At 39.3% G+C, this 17,020-nt stretch overlaps 1 protein-coding gene across 14 annotated transcripts in view; it reads right to left on the reverse strand.

Moving 5' to 3' along the window:
- Nucleotides 1–17,020, reverse strand: part of DCUN1D4 (defective in cullin neddylation 1 domain containing 4) — a 73,412-nt gene that overhangs the window by 15,751 nt on the left and 40,641 nt on the right. For all 14 annotated transcript variants that reach the window (XR_012434933.1, XR_012434931.1, XR_012434932.1 and 11 more), the window contains exons 6-8: nt 14,798–14,868; nt 9,561–9,652; nt 2,010–2,118 (exon numbers count right to left, since the gene is read on the reverse strand). Coding sequence is in view for 6 of the 14 variants with exons in the window: in XM_045392629.2 (XP_045248564.1) it covers nt 2,010–2,118; nt 9,561–9,652; nt 14,798–14,868 (272 nt within the window). In the remaining 8 variants the exon portion in view is untranslated. The remainder of the gene's footprint in view (nt 1–2,009; nt 2,119–9,560; nt 9,653–14,797; nt 14,869–17,020) is intronic.

Raw genomic sequence — 17,020 nt, forward strand, 5'->3', positions numbered from 1 at the left:
GAGTAACCCACACACTAGACCTGGAGACAGAAGGCCTCGGTTTGAGTCATGGATCTACTATGAACAACGTGGCCATTTCTCCCCTTTGCTGAAGCGCACTTTCTTACTCTGTGGACTGAAACCACCCCTGGCTGTCCCTTAGAGCTGCCGTGGGAACAACTGTGTCATACACACAGGGAAGTGTTGGGTCGATATAAAGACAGTGGGGAGGTACTAGAGGCTGTGGGGAGCAGGAAGGTGGCTGAGTGACCCAGGGGCTGAAGGAAGAGGAATGACACCCTAGTGATGTGAGCGCTGGGTAAGAAGTGAAAGAATGTGGACATGAGGCTACCAGAAGAGTGTTGGTAAGGAGAAGCACGGCCTCCACCGGTGAGGCTGCAGTGGAGGCACCAAGAAAAAGGTGGCCAAAGGAGCACTCATGAGATGGGCCAGGGTGACTGCCCCAGAATGGGACGGAAGTCAGGGAGGAGTAAAGCAGAACCTGGATCTAAAGCACATTGAATATCTGGGAGAACTGTGACCCCCCAATCAAGGAAGTTAGAAAATAGAGGTGATTTGAGTAGAGAAGGTATGATGTTTCCAAATGAATTTCTGCCCATACTATAAGAAACAGCTGACTTCGGGAGGAAAAAAAAACCTCATGAAATAAACTATTTAATCCTAGAAACCAGTTAACTATTTTAAAAGCATTTAGCAAAAAAAGCATATGACAAATAACTTCCCTTTTCTTTTTTTAACCTCGAACTCCTGTTCTTTAGCAATCCTCTCACCTCAGCCTCCTGAGTAGCCAGAACTACAGGCATCATATCTGGCTAATTTTTAAATTTATTTTTTATAGAGACAGGGTCTCAGTATGTTACCCAGTCTGGTCTCAAACTTCTGGCTTTAAGTGATCTTCCTGCCTCAGCTTCCTAAAGTGCTGGGGTTACAGGTATGAGCCACTATGTCTGGCCTGGCATGTAACTTTTATATACTATTATATAAATGCCATTTTATCATACACTGTATCTGAATTTTACCTCATCATTTTTAACATCAATACATTGCTATGCATGGTGTGATTTTACTAGAAGGTTGTAATAATGGGAAAACGCATGAATGAAGGCACCACAGAGAACGTTATTGCAAGATGTATCAAAATTCACTATCTCCTTTGGTGCTGAACTGGCAGAGCCAAAGAGAGTAAAAAGTGAAAAAAATCAATATGGTGGCAAGGAAAAAAGAATCATTTGTCACTGAGTTCTCTGCCTTAAAAAAAAAAAAAATCATTAAAAAAATGCAATCAAACAAGAAAGCCTAGTCACCTGAATCCACTAAACAAACAGACTTAACAGAAAACATCATTTCAGAATAAACTATAATTGTATGGGATATAGATTTTGTTTGAATTGAGTATGATGCCAGCTGGTGCTTCAAAATTCACTATGTGTGGTGACTAGGCTGAAAAGTAAGACTTTTATTTCACTCCAAGGGAACCACTTTCACATACTTCGACTTGACTCACTACGTGAGAAACAGGGTAATTGCTTTTCAAAACGATGATTAGAAAAATACATTTGAGTAATGTTCACTGAAAGTAGCTTAGGTCTAAAATTCACATGATTTCTAAATACAATAATAGCACCCAGGGTGAATCTGAATTAGATATGATTAGCTTATTCTAGTAAAGTCAACAGGAGAAGGTTTGTTGTTCTGTGAGAAGGAAAGCTTTTCCAAGCTTATCTAAGAGACATTTAAGACAGTGTGTGTTGCATGCCCATGTTACTTCTAAACCAATTGCAAGAGCCAGTAAACGTCTGCCACTAGAGCTTTTTGCTGACTTACAAAATGTTTGCCCAGAATCAAACTTCGTTTTCAAAAGCATACATGTAGAAAGAAATGCTAACTAGCATCCTGGGAGTAACTTATTCAAGATTTTTTGCTGTGGCATGTAAAAACGAACCTCAAAAGGCAATTTTAAAAGGGGAGGGAAAAGAGGGAAACATCTGGATAGGCTCCAGAGAACTCACCCGTGCAAAGTCAAACGCATATCTGTAAATAAGTTTAAAGTTTGTAGAATCATTTAAGAATGATCTTAAGTAATCCAAAGTATTTCTGAGTTTTTCTGTTGTATCACATCTAGAAAAACAAAATAAAAGCAAATTATGAACTGAGTTCATTTATTAATTTTTTTAATTGAGGCAGTAATATAAACCCAATACCAAAGGAAAGAACATACCCTGAAGTTGAAACTCATCCATAATCTATTCTCTCTACACTTAAAAAATTTTTAAATGTACAGAAAAGTTGAAAGAATAGTAAATAACCACTCATATACTATCCCCTTGATCCAGCAATTAACTTTTTTTCTATTTATGCACTCTTTCTCATATACGTATACATTTTCTATACCATTTAAAAGTTGCAAACACAATGAAACTTCATCCCTAAACACTTCAAAACCATCATCAGTCTTACTACTGTATCAATGTTAACTTTCTTAGCTGATATACAATCCACATGCAAATTTCCCAGTTATTCCCCAATTTCTTTTATAGCTGTTTTCAACCAGGAACCAATCAAGGACCATGCACTGCTTTTAGCTGTCATATTTCCTTAGTCTCTAGAAGAGTGCCCTGCCTTTTTCTTTCTTGACAATGTCATTTTTGGAGACCAGACCACTTGCTTTTGCAGAATGTCCATCTGTCAAATAATTTCCCTATGATTATATTAGATCCAACACTTCCAACACTATATATGATCATAGGGAAATCATAATTTCCCTATGATTATATTAGATACAACAACATTATTCATCATGTCTGTCTATCCCTGTCCCATTACTGGATTCCTATTGTTACGGTGGTGTCTACCATTTTCCACTGAAAAGCAATTCTTCCTCTTTGAAATAGTAAGTATCTACAGGATGATCCCTTGAGACTATAAATGTCCAGTCCTAACAACCTTTCACTCAATGTGTATTGTACACTACACTTAAACTTCCTATTTTCCTCCTGTCTCAATATCCCCACAAATAAGCAATGAACATCCTATCCAGGAGACCAGGTCCACTAGTGATAAGTCTGCCCCCTGCCACAAGGTCCCCTTCTTGCCCTCCCCTGACTATGACTGAGTGACATCCACACCCACCAATCTGACATCCAGGGAAGGAACTTGCCCATGGGTCCTCACTCTCTCTAGGTTCCCCACCTGCTTAGCAGAGCCCACTCCCTGGGAGCTTCTCCCATATAGCTCCCTGTGTGGCATGCCATGCTTCCCTCTCTAGAACCTGAGAATAAAATAAATCCTTTAATCTCCTATGCCTCTCCCAGTGGAAGTTCTGTGGCCATGCTGGAATGATCTTTAAAGACCTCACAAGGAGGACATACTCGGGACAACACACAACGCTTATAGCATCCATTGGTGATACCTGCCTGAATCAGTAACATCTGAAGATCCAAGATGGTGATTTTCTAATCCTATCATTCCTTTTACATTTATTGGCTATAATTCTTCTATAAAGAAGAGCTCCACACATGACCTTCTTATTTTCTGGACTTAGGATTTTTTGCGTTTAATTCAGTGTGTTATAATCTGTTACTGTCATTATTCTTTTTGACTGTACAAACTTTCCCCATTTGGGCAGTAGCCCCCTAAAGCTGGTTCTAGTTTCCTTCTGACATGTCCCCGCCAAGTCTCCGAGCATTACCTTACTTTCTGGAACAAGATGTTCCAGCTCACCCTGTTCTTACCCTATTCCAGACTTGAAATCAGCCATTTCTCCAGGGAGCCTTGGTGGTGATAATCTGTTTTTACCAGTAAGTGATACAGTGTTTACTTTTCATAAGCAAGCAGACTTACTGGCTCTTTTTACAAACTGATTTTCTGTTTGCAATATCTAGCCCTTAAAAATGAGAATCAAGAGCCACCATTTTCGCCAGCAATATTAAAGATTTTCAATGCTGAATATGTATTGTGTTTCTCTATTATAGATCTTTAACCTACTAAGTACAGATAATACATATACCAAGTATTATCAATATGTTTTATATACTGTATAAACTAAAATGGTTCATAATAGAGCACACTAATCTATTTTTAAAAACAAATCTGTTTTTAAAATCTGCTGCTTCTTTGTACCTAACTACAAATAAATCCTTATGATCTCTTTGTTGAGATGATAAACTATCTAAGAGCCTGCAATTAGGCTAAATGTTTAATTTCTATGAAACAGAACAATTTAGAAAGTCCTTTATTTCTTCCTAATGTGAAAAGTAAAAAAGATTAAAATTGGGTTATTTTAGAGTCGGAAAACACTTCTTCAAGAGAATGACACATAAACTAAGAGTTGAGAGATAAGCAGGAACTAGATATTTTGGAGAGGTGGGAAAAGCTCTCTGTCTATTAGGAACAGCATATGCAAAGGCCTAGAAGCAGATGGGAGTATGGTGTAAGTCCAACAGACTAAAAGACAGCCACTGTGGCTGGAGGGTATAGACGAAGATGGAAAGAGGTATAAGATGATGCTGAGAGGAACACGCGGTCGGGCTCATAAAGGGCTTTTGTAGTCCAGAGTGAGGGTTTTTAAAATTACATCCTAGGAACAAAGGAGGGCACCTGCCACTATGAGAAAGACCATGATCAGGGCTGCATCTGGACAAGCTCACTCTTGACCTCCATGGAGAAGGACTGGGGGGAAGGAAAAGAGATATGGAGAGCCAGTTAGAGATCTAGCGCCAGAATCCCAATGAGGGGGTCACAGGGACTAGAAAGATACACAAGAAAGCAGTAAACAGGAGTTAAGTCTGGAAGGCAGGGCTGAATTTACACTGGGTGCTTCTACTATAGGGTTAGTGTTTTTAATGGTGTGCATATAATAATATAATATTAATAATAATGGTGGAGGGTCACAGAGGAGGGAAACTGGGTAACCCAAAACCATAAAGTCCAGGTCCCTGTTCTTCACTGGAAAGAGGGTCAAGGACCAAAGCCACAGATTTGGCTGGCAGTTTAGTTTAGTCCTGTCTAAGAAGAAGAAGAAGAAGAAGAGGAGCAGTTGTTTGTTTTAACAGATTCAAGAGCAGGAAGCACTAATTTAGATAACTACCCCATAGTTAAAAGAAAATAAAGTTAGCTATAAATCTCCAGGCAGAGCTACTATGAGAAGAAATGTGAAGTTCTGCAGCATGCCTGGGAGCAAGTCCAACACCTTGGCAAAAAGATGTCCCTATGTTTGAAAGATGCTCAGAGATCCTGTCTGAAATGCAGGAAATGAACACTTCTTGTGCTTTTCACATAAAATACACAAGTAATATTACTAACTCATATACCCATTAAAAACCTGGGGTTGGAGCTAATATTGCCAATACAGAGTTTAATCTGCTTTAAAGGGGGTCTTGAACACACAAAGCCCCTGGACTGGCCCCCAATAGTGAAACAAGCCACTGAGTCACCCTGTCCAGAACCACAGGCTGCCATCTAGTGGCCAGTAAATATGCACATCTTCAGACTCGGTTCTAACAGAGCCTGGCTTGGGACATGTAAGGCACCAACGTGACTTTAGAAAGCAGCCACATCTTTAACTCAAGTCTTCCAACATGTTTCTATGTACCATGTATAAAAAAACTTGTAGAAGTCACAGTGACAGTGCCACGCTTCTAAGGAACACCATTTCCCAACACAAAAAATGCACACAATGTTTTCTTTTTGAGTTTGCTGCTGTAACAGATTTGTAAGGACAGAAATCAACACAGTAATCTTCAAAGTTTATAAAATCAGAGGTAGCTTTCCCCTATTACCCAGGAAAAGGCCTCTGCCCCTTCACTTAGTCATCCCAAAGGTATTTTTCCAGGCCATCATCAGTTTATTGTAGTTACAATTCTCACTTTTTCTTTTAAGTTTAAGCACCACAATTAGCTTAATTCATCAGACCAAAACAGGAGCTGTGTCTTCTCTGGCAGAGGAATGATCTCGGGAGTGCAAGGATAGATGTTCCCTACCAGCTGCCAGCCTAAGACCAAACTCTCACACCATTCACCTCCTGTTCCAGGTTCACAGGCCCTAGGGAAGCCAAGCACACAATTCCTCTGGAGAGCATCAAGGAGATTAATTTTTGAGAGCCCAGGCATAAGCCACAGCTGTACTTCAACACCCTAGTTTAATGATGCTACCAGAGACACCCAGGAAATGACAGAAATGATTGAAAACTCTGGTTTCACAGCCCATGGGCTTTCTGTTTCTACCACACTCCCACCATACAGTAATGTTTTTTTTTAATCTTTTTTGCAGCATTTTAACTAAATATAATGAATGATCTGAACGTATGCATCCTCCTTAAATTTGTAGGTTGAAATCCTCACCCCCAAGACGATGGTATCAAAAAGTGGTGCCTTTGTGAGATTATTAGGTTCTGGGGGCAGAAACTTCATGAATGAGATTAGTTAAGAGACCCAAGGGAGCTTGTTTGCCCCTTCCAACATGGGAGGATCCAGTTAGAAAGCACCATCTCTGAACCAAAAAGCAGGCTCTCACCAGACACCAAATCTATGGCATCTTGGTCTTGAGCTTCTGGGCCTCCAGAGAAATAAAATTCTGTTGTTTATAAGCCACCCAGTCTAAAGCATTCTGTTATAGCTGCCTAAATGGCCTAAGACATGAATATATATAAATAAAGATTTTGTTCTATACTTGTTAATTCCAGTTTGAGATCAAAATATTTCATTAGATAGGTTTAATAAAATCAAAATGAGCAAAAATAGAAAAGAAATCCAAAACAGAAGACAAAGTAGTTTAAAAGATAGATTACTTTCTGCCTTTAGAGCATGTAAATGATTACTCTCTGGGTTTTCTTGAGTACTAGGTGCACATACCTCACAAATACAATGCTTATTTAGTTACTTTACTGGCATAAAGATAAGTGACTGTGTTACTTTTAGATCTTTTGCCTGAATATTGTTTATAAGCCCCTCCTCTTAATGGACTTTATCTTACTCATGGTTTTTGTTTCCCTAGGGTCTGGAATACTATACTTGGCATATCACTGCCATTCAAACATTTGCTGAACAAATGACTAATCTAGAAAGGCTGGAAAGTAGGGGTGGGAGGGTAGGCAGAGGTTCTTCAAACTTGAAGTTGGACTATTTTTGAACTACAAAGAAACTTAAAAGTTATTCTGAATAATTATCTCCACCTCATTGATGAGGACACCAACCTCAGAGTTTCACATCACAAAAAGCAAGCAGTTCCTCCATGTCTTTATAGTGGATCAGGCTTGTCACTAAACTCCAAATTGCGAGGATCAAGTGGCAATCACCCTGAGAACCCACCTGCCACCACCTGCATCATACAAAGTGGCAAGCAAGGTTCCCAACAAACAGCCTGAAGGAGTACCCTGCACTCAGAACACGGACACAGACCTCTTCCAGGAAATTGCTTCTCACTTCCCAGGAGACATGGCCCTCAAAACACATGGGCAAGGTCTGGTATCAGGTAATATTCTTTTGCAGAGGGACATTCTTTTGTAAAGAACTTAGTACTATACAAACTGGGTATCACACCTTCTTAAGACAAATAAAAATGGGCCTGAAAATGTTGATGGTGCCTCGTCTGAAGGCTGGAAATAAAATCCTGATACGCCCATGCATTCATCATCACAAGGACACTTTAAAATGGAGCCATCGGCTGCTCTACTCAGCAATGATGGCCAGGCACGGTGACTTACGCCTGTAATCCCAACAGTTTGGGAGGCTGAGGTGGGCAGATCACTTGAGGTCAGGAATTCGAGCCTAGCCAACATGGCGAAACCCCATCTCTACTAAAAATACAAAAGTCAGCCGGGTGTGGTGGTGCCCTCTTGTAATCCCAGCTACTCGGGAGGCTGGGGCACAAGAATCACTTGAACCCAGGAGGCAGAGGTTGCTGTGAGCCAAGAGCACGCCACTGCACTCCAGCCTGGGTGACAGAGGGACATTCCGTCTCAAAAGAAAAAAAAAAGAAAAGAAAAGAAAAGAAAAAGGAAGCAATGAAGAAAAGTGAGAAAAATAATGAAAGAGAGTGAAAAGGATTAAAATCATCAGGAGCTGTTCCCCCAAAAGGACAAACAAGTTTTAAAACATTTCAGAGAATTTAACTCTAAAATTCTAGAACACACTCTGATAGGAAAGTATATTTGTAAAAGGGTGAAAAGGGTGGTTTGGCTTTTACCTAAAACTCATTTGTCATCAGATAATATTGTTAGAAGGAAGAATATGATTTAAGAATGAGAAGCCTTAAGTGTTCTTCCCATCTCTGCCACATTCACACATCACCGATCACCTCTTTGCCTCAGTTTCCTCATTTGTAAAATGTTCAGGATAAAATCTGATCTGTCTTCTTCACAAAGTAGCTATGAGGCATTCAAATGTGAGAACAGTGAAGTCTTCATAAACTACTAAAGCACGATATGAAAGCATTCTTAACAATAACAAATGAACAGTGACATTAAAAGTGGACAAATTCCAAAATTATTTAAATAAAACCATTTCGACTCCAATTCTAATCCAGTAAAAATCAAGACCTATTATTCTTAAAGTGAAAAGAAAAAGATAAGTCATCCCAACTACTTTAGATTAAAATTACTATGTTAAGAATTAGCACTTCATCTTCAATGCTATTTGAAACATTTAGTCATCCACTTTAACTGCATCTTTCAAGGCCTAATATAGAATGACAATTTGTTTTCTTGAATGAAACTGAGCAAACACACAACACGCAGGCGCATGCACACACGCACATACTGTATGCACAAGGCAAATACATAAAACCACTGATTTTTCTTATCCTGGGTCAGGTTACACAAACCAAATCTTTATTAATTTTTTAAATCACTGGAGTAATGAAGTTTTAATTTTACCCAAAGCTAAAATCAGAATATATAAAGAGATATCAAATATTTTAACTTACAAGTTATATGTTACTCAACTTTTTCTCACTAACTATAAACCAGATGCCAGTAAGTCTTTGCCTTTTAATCTCTAAAACTGCACCGTCCAACTCAATAGCCACTGGGCACATGTGACTACTGAGCACTTGAAATGTTGCTAATACAAATGGAGATGGACCATAAAATACACCCCAGATTTTGAAGACTAACCATGAGAAAAAATAACATAAAATATCTCATTGACTTCTTAAAAACACTGATTATATGTTGGAATGAAAATATGCTGGATTGTTTGGGGTTAATAAAATAGATTAAAACTGATTTTACCTGTTTCTACTTTTACATGCGGCTATCAAAAAATCTTAAATTACATAGGTGGCTTTGTCATATGAGAAAATGTTGGTCTATTTCTCTTGGAGAGAGCTGCTCTACAAGAATACCAACACACTCTGTCTCTCCAAATACACGTATAGACAGTTTATAAATTCGCCCAGAATAGTCCTCAAAATGGGTCTTAGTCTTTACATCCTTGGCCACTGAGGAAGCTTGGCCAGACCACCTGACTTCCTTCCACTCACTCAATCACCTGAAACCTGAAGTCCCAGGAAGAGGCAACCACCTGGGAAGGACAGGGACCCCATGAGTGCAGCCTAGGACTTACTGGAGAGAAGTCATTCCTTTCAACCACTCCTGCAGAGTAAAATAACCCATGTTTTGTGCATCCAATTTCCAAGCTAGGACAAGCATAACTACCTGTTAAAAAAATACACAATTAAAAAAATGTATTAGACAAATTAAAAAAGAATAAACAAACAGATCTGTCATTAATACATTAACGTTTTGCCAAATGCGTCTGTTTACAGTAGTTCAGTCACTGAAATATGAGCAGAGTTAACTTCAAAAATGAGTTCTAGTTTGGCAAATATCCAAAAAATTTGACAGTATCGTCTGCTGACAAGAGTTTGGAGAAGCATGTATTCTCCTGATGTACAATAGTGGAGGTATAGGGTGATCACTCTCTCCAGAGGGCAGTATCAAATGTAAAACCAGTTGACAATTCCACCTATGGAAAGTTATCTTATAGGTCTACCTGTAAACAGACACAAAGATGAATAGTCAACAGTATTTACTGCAGTACAATTTGTAGCAGTTAAAGAATGAAAACAACCAAATGTCCATTAATAAGGGACTGGTTAAATACTTCTTTGCTGAATACATTCCATATAAAGGAATATTATGACACCACTAAGATGAACGAAGTAGAACTAGCTGGACAAATACGGAATAATCTCCAAGATGTATTAAGTGAAACAGCAAGGTGTAGAACAGTGGATTAAAACATAACAAGGTGGACAGGAGGAGACACGCAGTGGAGTTGTAGCACATATACTTTAATGTTTGTGAATTCACTATATACACTGATTGGAAATTATTTTAAAGTAGTCCCACATTCCACTTAAGACAGCACTATGCCTGGAATGGGCCCAGGGTCTGTGGCATGGTCCCATCACTTGTAAAGGAGGGTCAGGCCCCCAGGTGCCACCTGTGCTTTTGTGACTCTTCTGAAACCATGTAGGTTTCAGAAACGGTGACAACTCTGGTTTATGCCACTGCTTGCTACTGTTTCACTTAGCTATTTTAGAGAAAAGATAGCACAGAGAACTGATGGTGAGTTTTAATAAATACCTGAAGGTGTAAAGACAAAATGACATTTCAAAGGTGCACCCAGTTTTAAGCTATCTGGAATGCTACATAGGGACAGGGCTGAGGCCATGTGTGATTGGGACAAGAGGAGGAAGCCTTCCTTCTCATCTACCTCAAAGATGCTAGAAGAGGTGAGAAGTAACTAAAAAAGAATGTCAGTCCTAAAAAGGTAAAGAGGAGGGACAGGGCCTTCTTAGGACCATTCTGCCAGCCACTCTGTAGAACTGGTTATCTCTGGACGGTCATTCATATATAAGGAACATCCAAGTCCTACAATGGGAATCAGGTACACACTGTTAACAGGCTCTCTCTCTGTATTGAAACAGAAAAAGGCAATGGGTAGAGATATATGTTTCTCCAAGGACTAGGATACCCCACATTGGCAGTTAATTCAATCTCTTTACTTTTAAACCTAAGGCTTCATTTCAGCTACTGAAAGAATCATTCAAAACCATTAAAACACCATCCCTGTGCCCAACTGGGTCAGATGATGGCTGTGGTAAAAGGAACTAGGATGATATAAAAACATGAAACATGAGGCAAGAAATCATTTTTAATGATTTCTGAGCCTCCGAGAGCCAACATGTCCATTAAAAACTCTAGAACAAGAGTAGTTAGGAGATTCAGAAGCTCTTCTTAAATTGTCTGCCAATAAGCTAGGTTGTAGGCTAAAAAATCTCTAGCTCTGTCTAATTTACATCTAGAGTAGTAAGGAGAAGCTTTCTCTTGATGCTTTATGGTTTTCCTCACTGGAAATTAGTATCAGTGAGAACCTACGAAATTTTTAGGATCTTTCATCAAATAAATCAGTACATATGAATTTTTGAAAGTCATTAGGTTGTTTTAGATTAAAAAATTTAGATTACTAGGTAAATCACTAGGACTGATTAGTAATGATTGCTTACAAGGCTAAAACATGATTGTTAAATAGGTTAGAAAGTGGTGACTTAAGAGACCGAGGGGCTACTAAGAATTTCCCAAAACGATGGGGTTACAGTTCTTCAAATTATTCACACATTAGTGGATTTTTTCCTCATCCCTCAGATGTCTAGGAATTCTGACTCTTGCATATCAATTTACCTAGGACAACTAACCAGCTCATATTTTCTAATGCAAACTAGGTATTCTCAAACCATCTCTATTCTACTCTCTACCAAAAAGATTTAAAAATTCTACATAAACACTTGTTAAGTTAAAAAAAAAAAATGGTGAGGTGCAAGAACACACACACACAAGTATGAATGAAACATGGCCAAGCAGCCAAAACAGATACTCATAATGGGCAAGTTCCTAAAAAAGACTTTCATAAGTTAACTAACAAGAAAGCTAAGTACTTAAATAAAGAATTTTGCTGTTATCTTGGTAAATGAACGTACACTTGAATTTTACAAGCCTGCTTAATTTCATAAGCTACAAATATCAGGCAAGGTGAGGGTTTTAAATACTTTAAACGTGCTTGCCTATCAATGCAGACAAGGCTTGAAAACACCATATTTCACCACTTATTTTACAAACGTTAATGTCTCTGAAATGGGAATGCATCCACAATTGATATAGCATGTTAGAATTTATTTAGCAACACTTTTTCTTTCTTAGTGATATAAAATAATATAACTTCTATTGGTGACAGCTTGGAATTGAAGTACATACAGTGTAAATATTTGGATAATATTCTTTTTTTTTTCTTTTTTGAGACAGAGTCTTACTCTGTTGCCCAGGATGGAGTATAGTGGTACAATCTCAGCTCACTGCAACATCCGCCTCCTGGACTCAAGCGATTCTCGTGCCTCAGCCTCCTGAGTAGCTGGGATTACTGGCACACGTCACCACACCCGGCTAATTTTGGTATTTTATTAAAGATGGGGTTTCACCATGTTCTCCAGGCTGGTCTGAACTCCTGACCTCACGTGATCCACCCACCCACCTTGGCCTCTGAAAGTACTGGGATTACAGGCATGAGCCACCACGCCCGGCCTACATACTTGGATAATATGGCCTTTTAGTCTTTAATTTGATTCTAAATTTTAAGGCTATTTCTATTCCTACAGAAATGGAGTTCTTTTTGTTTGTTTGGAGACGGAGTCCTGCTCTGTCACCCAGGCTGTAGTGCAGTGGCATGAACTTGGCTCTGCTCACTGCAACCTCCACCTCCTGGGTTCAAGTGATTCTCCTGCCTCAGCCACCCAAGTAGCCACACCCAGCTAATTTTTGTATTTTTAGTAGAGATGGGGTTTCGCCTTATTGGCCAGGCCAGTCTCGAACTCCTGATCTCAGGTGATCCACCTGCCTTGGTCTCCCAAAGTGCTGGGATTACAGGCATGAGCGCCACCACGCCAGGCCAGAAACAGAGTTCTAAAGAACTCATAACTACCAAAAAAGAATGACAATAACTATCTTTTATTGAGTACTGGTATTTGGGGGTGAAGTAACTTGAAGAGCTGGGCCTCCCTTTCTTTTTCAGTTAGAATCAACATCAGTGCTCTCCCATCCTGACAGGCTTTTCTGCCTCTGAGACTAAATGCTCAGCTAATCCCTCACATACCAGCGAGCCCTTTGTCTCCCAATCTTCTCAGCCTTTAACTTCAAGCCCAGGCCCTGCTGCCACTCCTCTGTCATATACTTATTACGGTACCCTATGTGGAACCTCCAGAGCCCCTCTCAAGCCCAACTCACTCTCAGCCCTCTGACTACACTGTTTAGAAAACACTCTGCCAAGCTTGGCCCAGCTCTCATAGAAAACTTCCTTCTTAAATTCAATGTAATGGCCTTTTCTTGTGCCTATGGCCCAGTCTATGGTAAAATACTATTGACCCAGGTGTCCCGAAACCTTCATGCCAAGTTGGGTAATTTATTGAAATACCTGAACTGGAATACATTAAAAACACACACACACACACACACACACACACACACACACACACACACACACACACACAAAAGATAAAAATCTACGTAATAAGTGAAAGACATTCCAAAGGCTCTTTAGAAAATTTAAAGCATTGCTGGGGGCCGAGGTAGATGACAGAAGCACAGAAATGGTAAGGGTAAAATAAAAAGTTTAAAGAAAAAAATGTGAATTTTGCTAGTTTCTTTAAAAGCATGATATACATGCCTGGGCAGATGTCTTCGAAACAGCCTGAATAAAGGGAATGATCTCTTGAGATCTCTTCCAGATCATAAATTCATTTAGGGTCTTGTACATATTTGTTACACTGGAGCTAATGTAATATTAAACTGCATAGTTAATGAGGCAGTGCATGTGTATAAGCATAGTTTTTCATTTTAGTATAAGAGAGGTGATGTGGGAACAGAAAAAAAATATTCAACAATAACATGCTAAGAATTAGGCAAAAATAATTAAGCCTATAAAAATCACTCTAAAAATAAATATCTAGGGCTTTTTACATTATAAAAAGCAATCATGGCTGGGTGCTGTGGCTCACACCTGTAATCCCAGCACTTTGGGAGGCTGAGCCAGGTGGATCACAAGGTCAGGAGATAGAGACCATCTGGCCAATATGGTGAAATCCCATCTCTACTAAAATATAAAAAAAATTAACCAAGTGTGGTGGCATACACCTGTCGTCCCAGCTACTCAGGAGGCTGAGGCAGAGGAATTGCTTGAACCCGGGAGGCGGAGGTTGCAGTGAGCCGAGATCATACCATTGTACTCCAGCCTGGTGACAGTGTGAGACTCTGTCTCAAAAAAAAAAAAAAAAAAAAATCACTTTCTGAACTAAATTCAATTGGAAGTAAAAGATCTGTGAAAAAGTCTTGATAATTACAATCTACTCAAAATCATGGTGAATAATTTTAAGTCCTACATTGACTCTACATTAGGCTGAAACAACTACTGAGGGGCACGAAGGTACACAGTGTACAATGTGGCCTCCAGGTGATCCGTCATTGTAGGCAAATGTGGCCACACCATTTTGTAAGCATCTGGCTTACTGTACCTTTTACATACAAGAAATTAAATGAGAGAAAAAATAACTGTAGTTACACCATATCACTTACAAGAATGGAAAATGTGCTTATAAGTCAAACTAGAATTGGAACTTATTTCTTAGATTGCTTCATAAAAACTAACATACCATTAGTTTTTATTTATTTATTTATTTATTTGCTAAAGAACAAAGATTTAAGTAAGAAAAATAACCAACGGATTCACCCAACTCAGTAAGTTAGACTCACGTTTTCTGGTTCAACACCAATGTCTTCACAAAATTTCTCCATGCCTTCAGGGCCTACAACATCATCAGTTCCTGTGAAATACAATCTTATGTAAATTAAATCTGACCATTCACACTACTCTATTACCACTGTAGTAGTAATATACTGTCAACAAGTAAGACTTAAAGGCCATTAACTCCTTTTGGAAAAAAAAAATCAAGTATAAGTTGAAAAGTATTCTGGAATTCCAGTATCTTTGAAGGACTCTACTTTGTACAATCATTTAAATCAACTTATCACCATGTCCTTCAATCGTTGGAATATGGTATATACCATTTGTCTAAAGTTAAGGCTGAATTCAATTCCTCCTCTTTAAAACAGCTTAATCTTCAACTCTTACTTGGGTAATAATTTCAATACATAAAATAATTTTTGGAAACACAGCAAAGAACCACATAATAGTCTCTATAAAATTAAATAAGAAAAAACATAAATGTTTCTTTTACATAGAAAAAAATCAAGTTATCACTCTGTTCTTGATAAAGTCAGTAAGGTCCCCTTTTTCCGTTGTAGCATTAGCCCTGATTCTTCCTGAAGGAAGCGTCCACACATTCCATCTCTAATTTATCTCCGTTTCACTTTGCAGCCATTGGAATTTGGTTTCTTCTTTTCCTAGCTCTCCACTGAAATTCTTTTTGCCAAGGTCTCTGATAACCCCCTAAATGTCGAATCTAACAGACAAATTCGGTCTTTGTTTTAACTGACCATTGTGTGATATCTGAAAATCTGAAGCAGTTCTTTCTTCACAAAACTGTCTCTTCCCATGGCTTCTGGAAGCACCCTCTCTCATCTGGTTCTCCTTCCTCTCTTCTTTTGGCTTCTTTATGGGTTCTTCTGCTTCTCCCAGATGGTTAAATTTGATGTGCAAAGATTCATCCTTAAACCTCTTCTAGTGCTTGCTATATACATTATTCTCAGGAAATTTCAACCATACTCAAGGTCCCAGGTCCTACCCAAATGTCTTTCTAGACCACATTTTCCCCTTACTTTTGAACTACTTGCCACTTTATTCACTAGCTGCTCTACCTCCTGTTTAACTGCCATAACTACACTCTTCTTCTGCTTCACACCTACTCCTCCTGAATTTCACATTTTCAAACACTGCCTCACTAAAATGGAGCCCAATGTCTCTCCGTATCAGGCCTGCTTATCCTCTGGTATGCTGTCCCAGCTGGTGGCACACCCAGAAATAGAAACCTGGGAGTCATCTTGTATTCCTCCTTTCTCCCACACCCAATCAATTATCAAGTGTACTACCAATTTTACCTTCTAATTATTTCTTAATTGTGCCTCTCCTGCACCATGCTCTTTCAAAGCTTTATTCTTGACAACTACAGCAGTCTCCTCATGATTTCCTAATTCCAGAGTCTTTCCCCCTTGACCCATCCTGCAAACAGCCACTGAAGGGATCCACTTCAAACGCAATCCCATGCTGGCTTAAAATCCTTCAATGGCTCCCTAGAGCCTAAAGATAAAATCCAAAGTGTTTGGCTTATCACATAAGGTTCTCTATGATCTAGTGCCTTTCTTCCCTCCTCAGTCTTATATCTTTCTAACTGTAAAACAAGTTTCTCAGAAATAAATGAATCAATAAATATTGCCGGATGAGTAAAAATCAAGGTCCAGAAACACCTACTTAAATGTGGCTTCACTCTGCACCACCACCGAACACACACCCAGCATGGTATTACTCTTTGTGTCTCTGCCTATCTTCCTCTAGTCCCCTTCCTGTCCCCTCCTCTCCCTTCCCCCAACTCCCCTGGCTAACTTATTCAACCTTTAAGACTGAGAGCAAAGAGGCAGTCCTCTCAATCTCCCCACCTGCAGAGGCTGGGTCAGGCGGTCCTGTGACCCCTCGCAATGCTAGGAATGGTTCTCACACATTTAGCACACTGCATTCAAAGTCCCAGCTCATCTGTCTTTCCCTCTAAGCTCAAGAGCAGTTCTTTTATTCTTACAAGTTCAGCATACCATCTGGTATATAGTAGTTGGTCCAATAAAAACTGAATGAAGGAATAAATGAATGGCTGAATACCAGAATATATAGCAATCGCTCTACAATCCTCCCATACCCTCTAGATCTAGCAAGTCACCAAGTCCAGCAGAATCCACCATCTTAGAATGTATCCATTTCACCGTGTTAGCCAGGATGGTCTCGATCTCCTGACCTCGTGATCCGCCCGT

This window comes from Macaca fascicularis, chromosome 5, assembly GCF_037993035.2.
Source record: "Macaca fascicularis isolate 582-1 chromosome 5, T2T-MFA8v1.1".
NCBI classification, from domain to species: domain Eukaryota; kingdom Metazoa; phylum Chordata; class Mammalia; order Primates; family Cercopithecidae; genus Macaca; species Macaca fascicularis.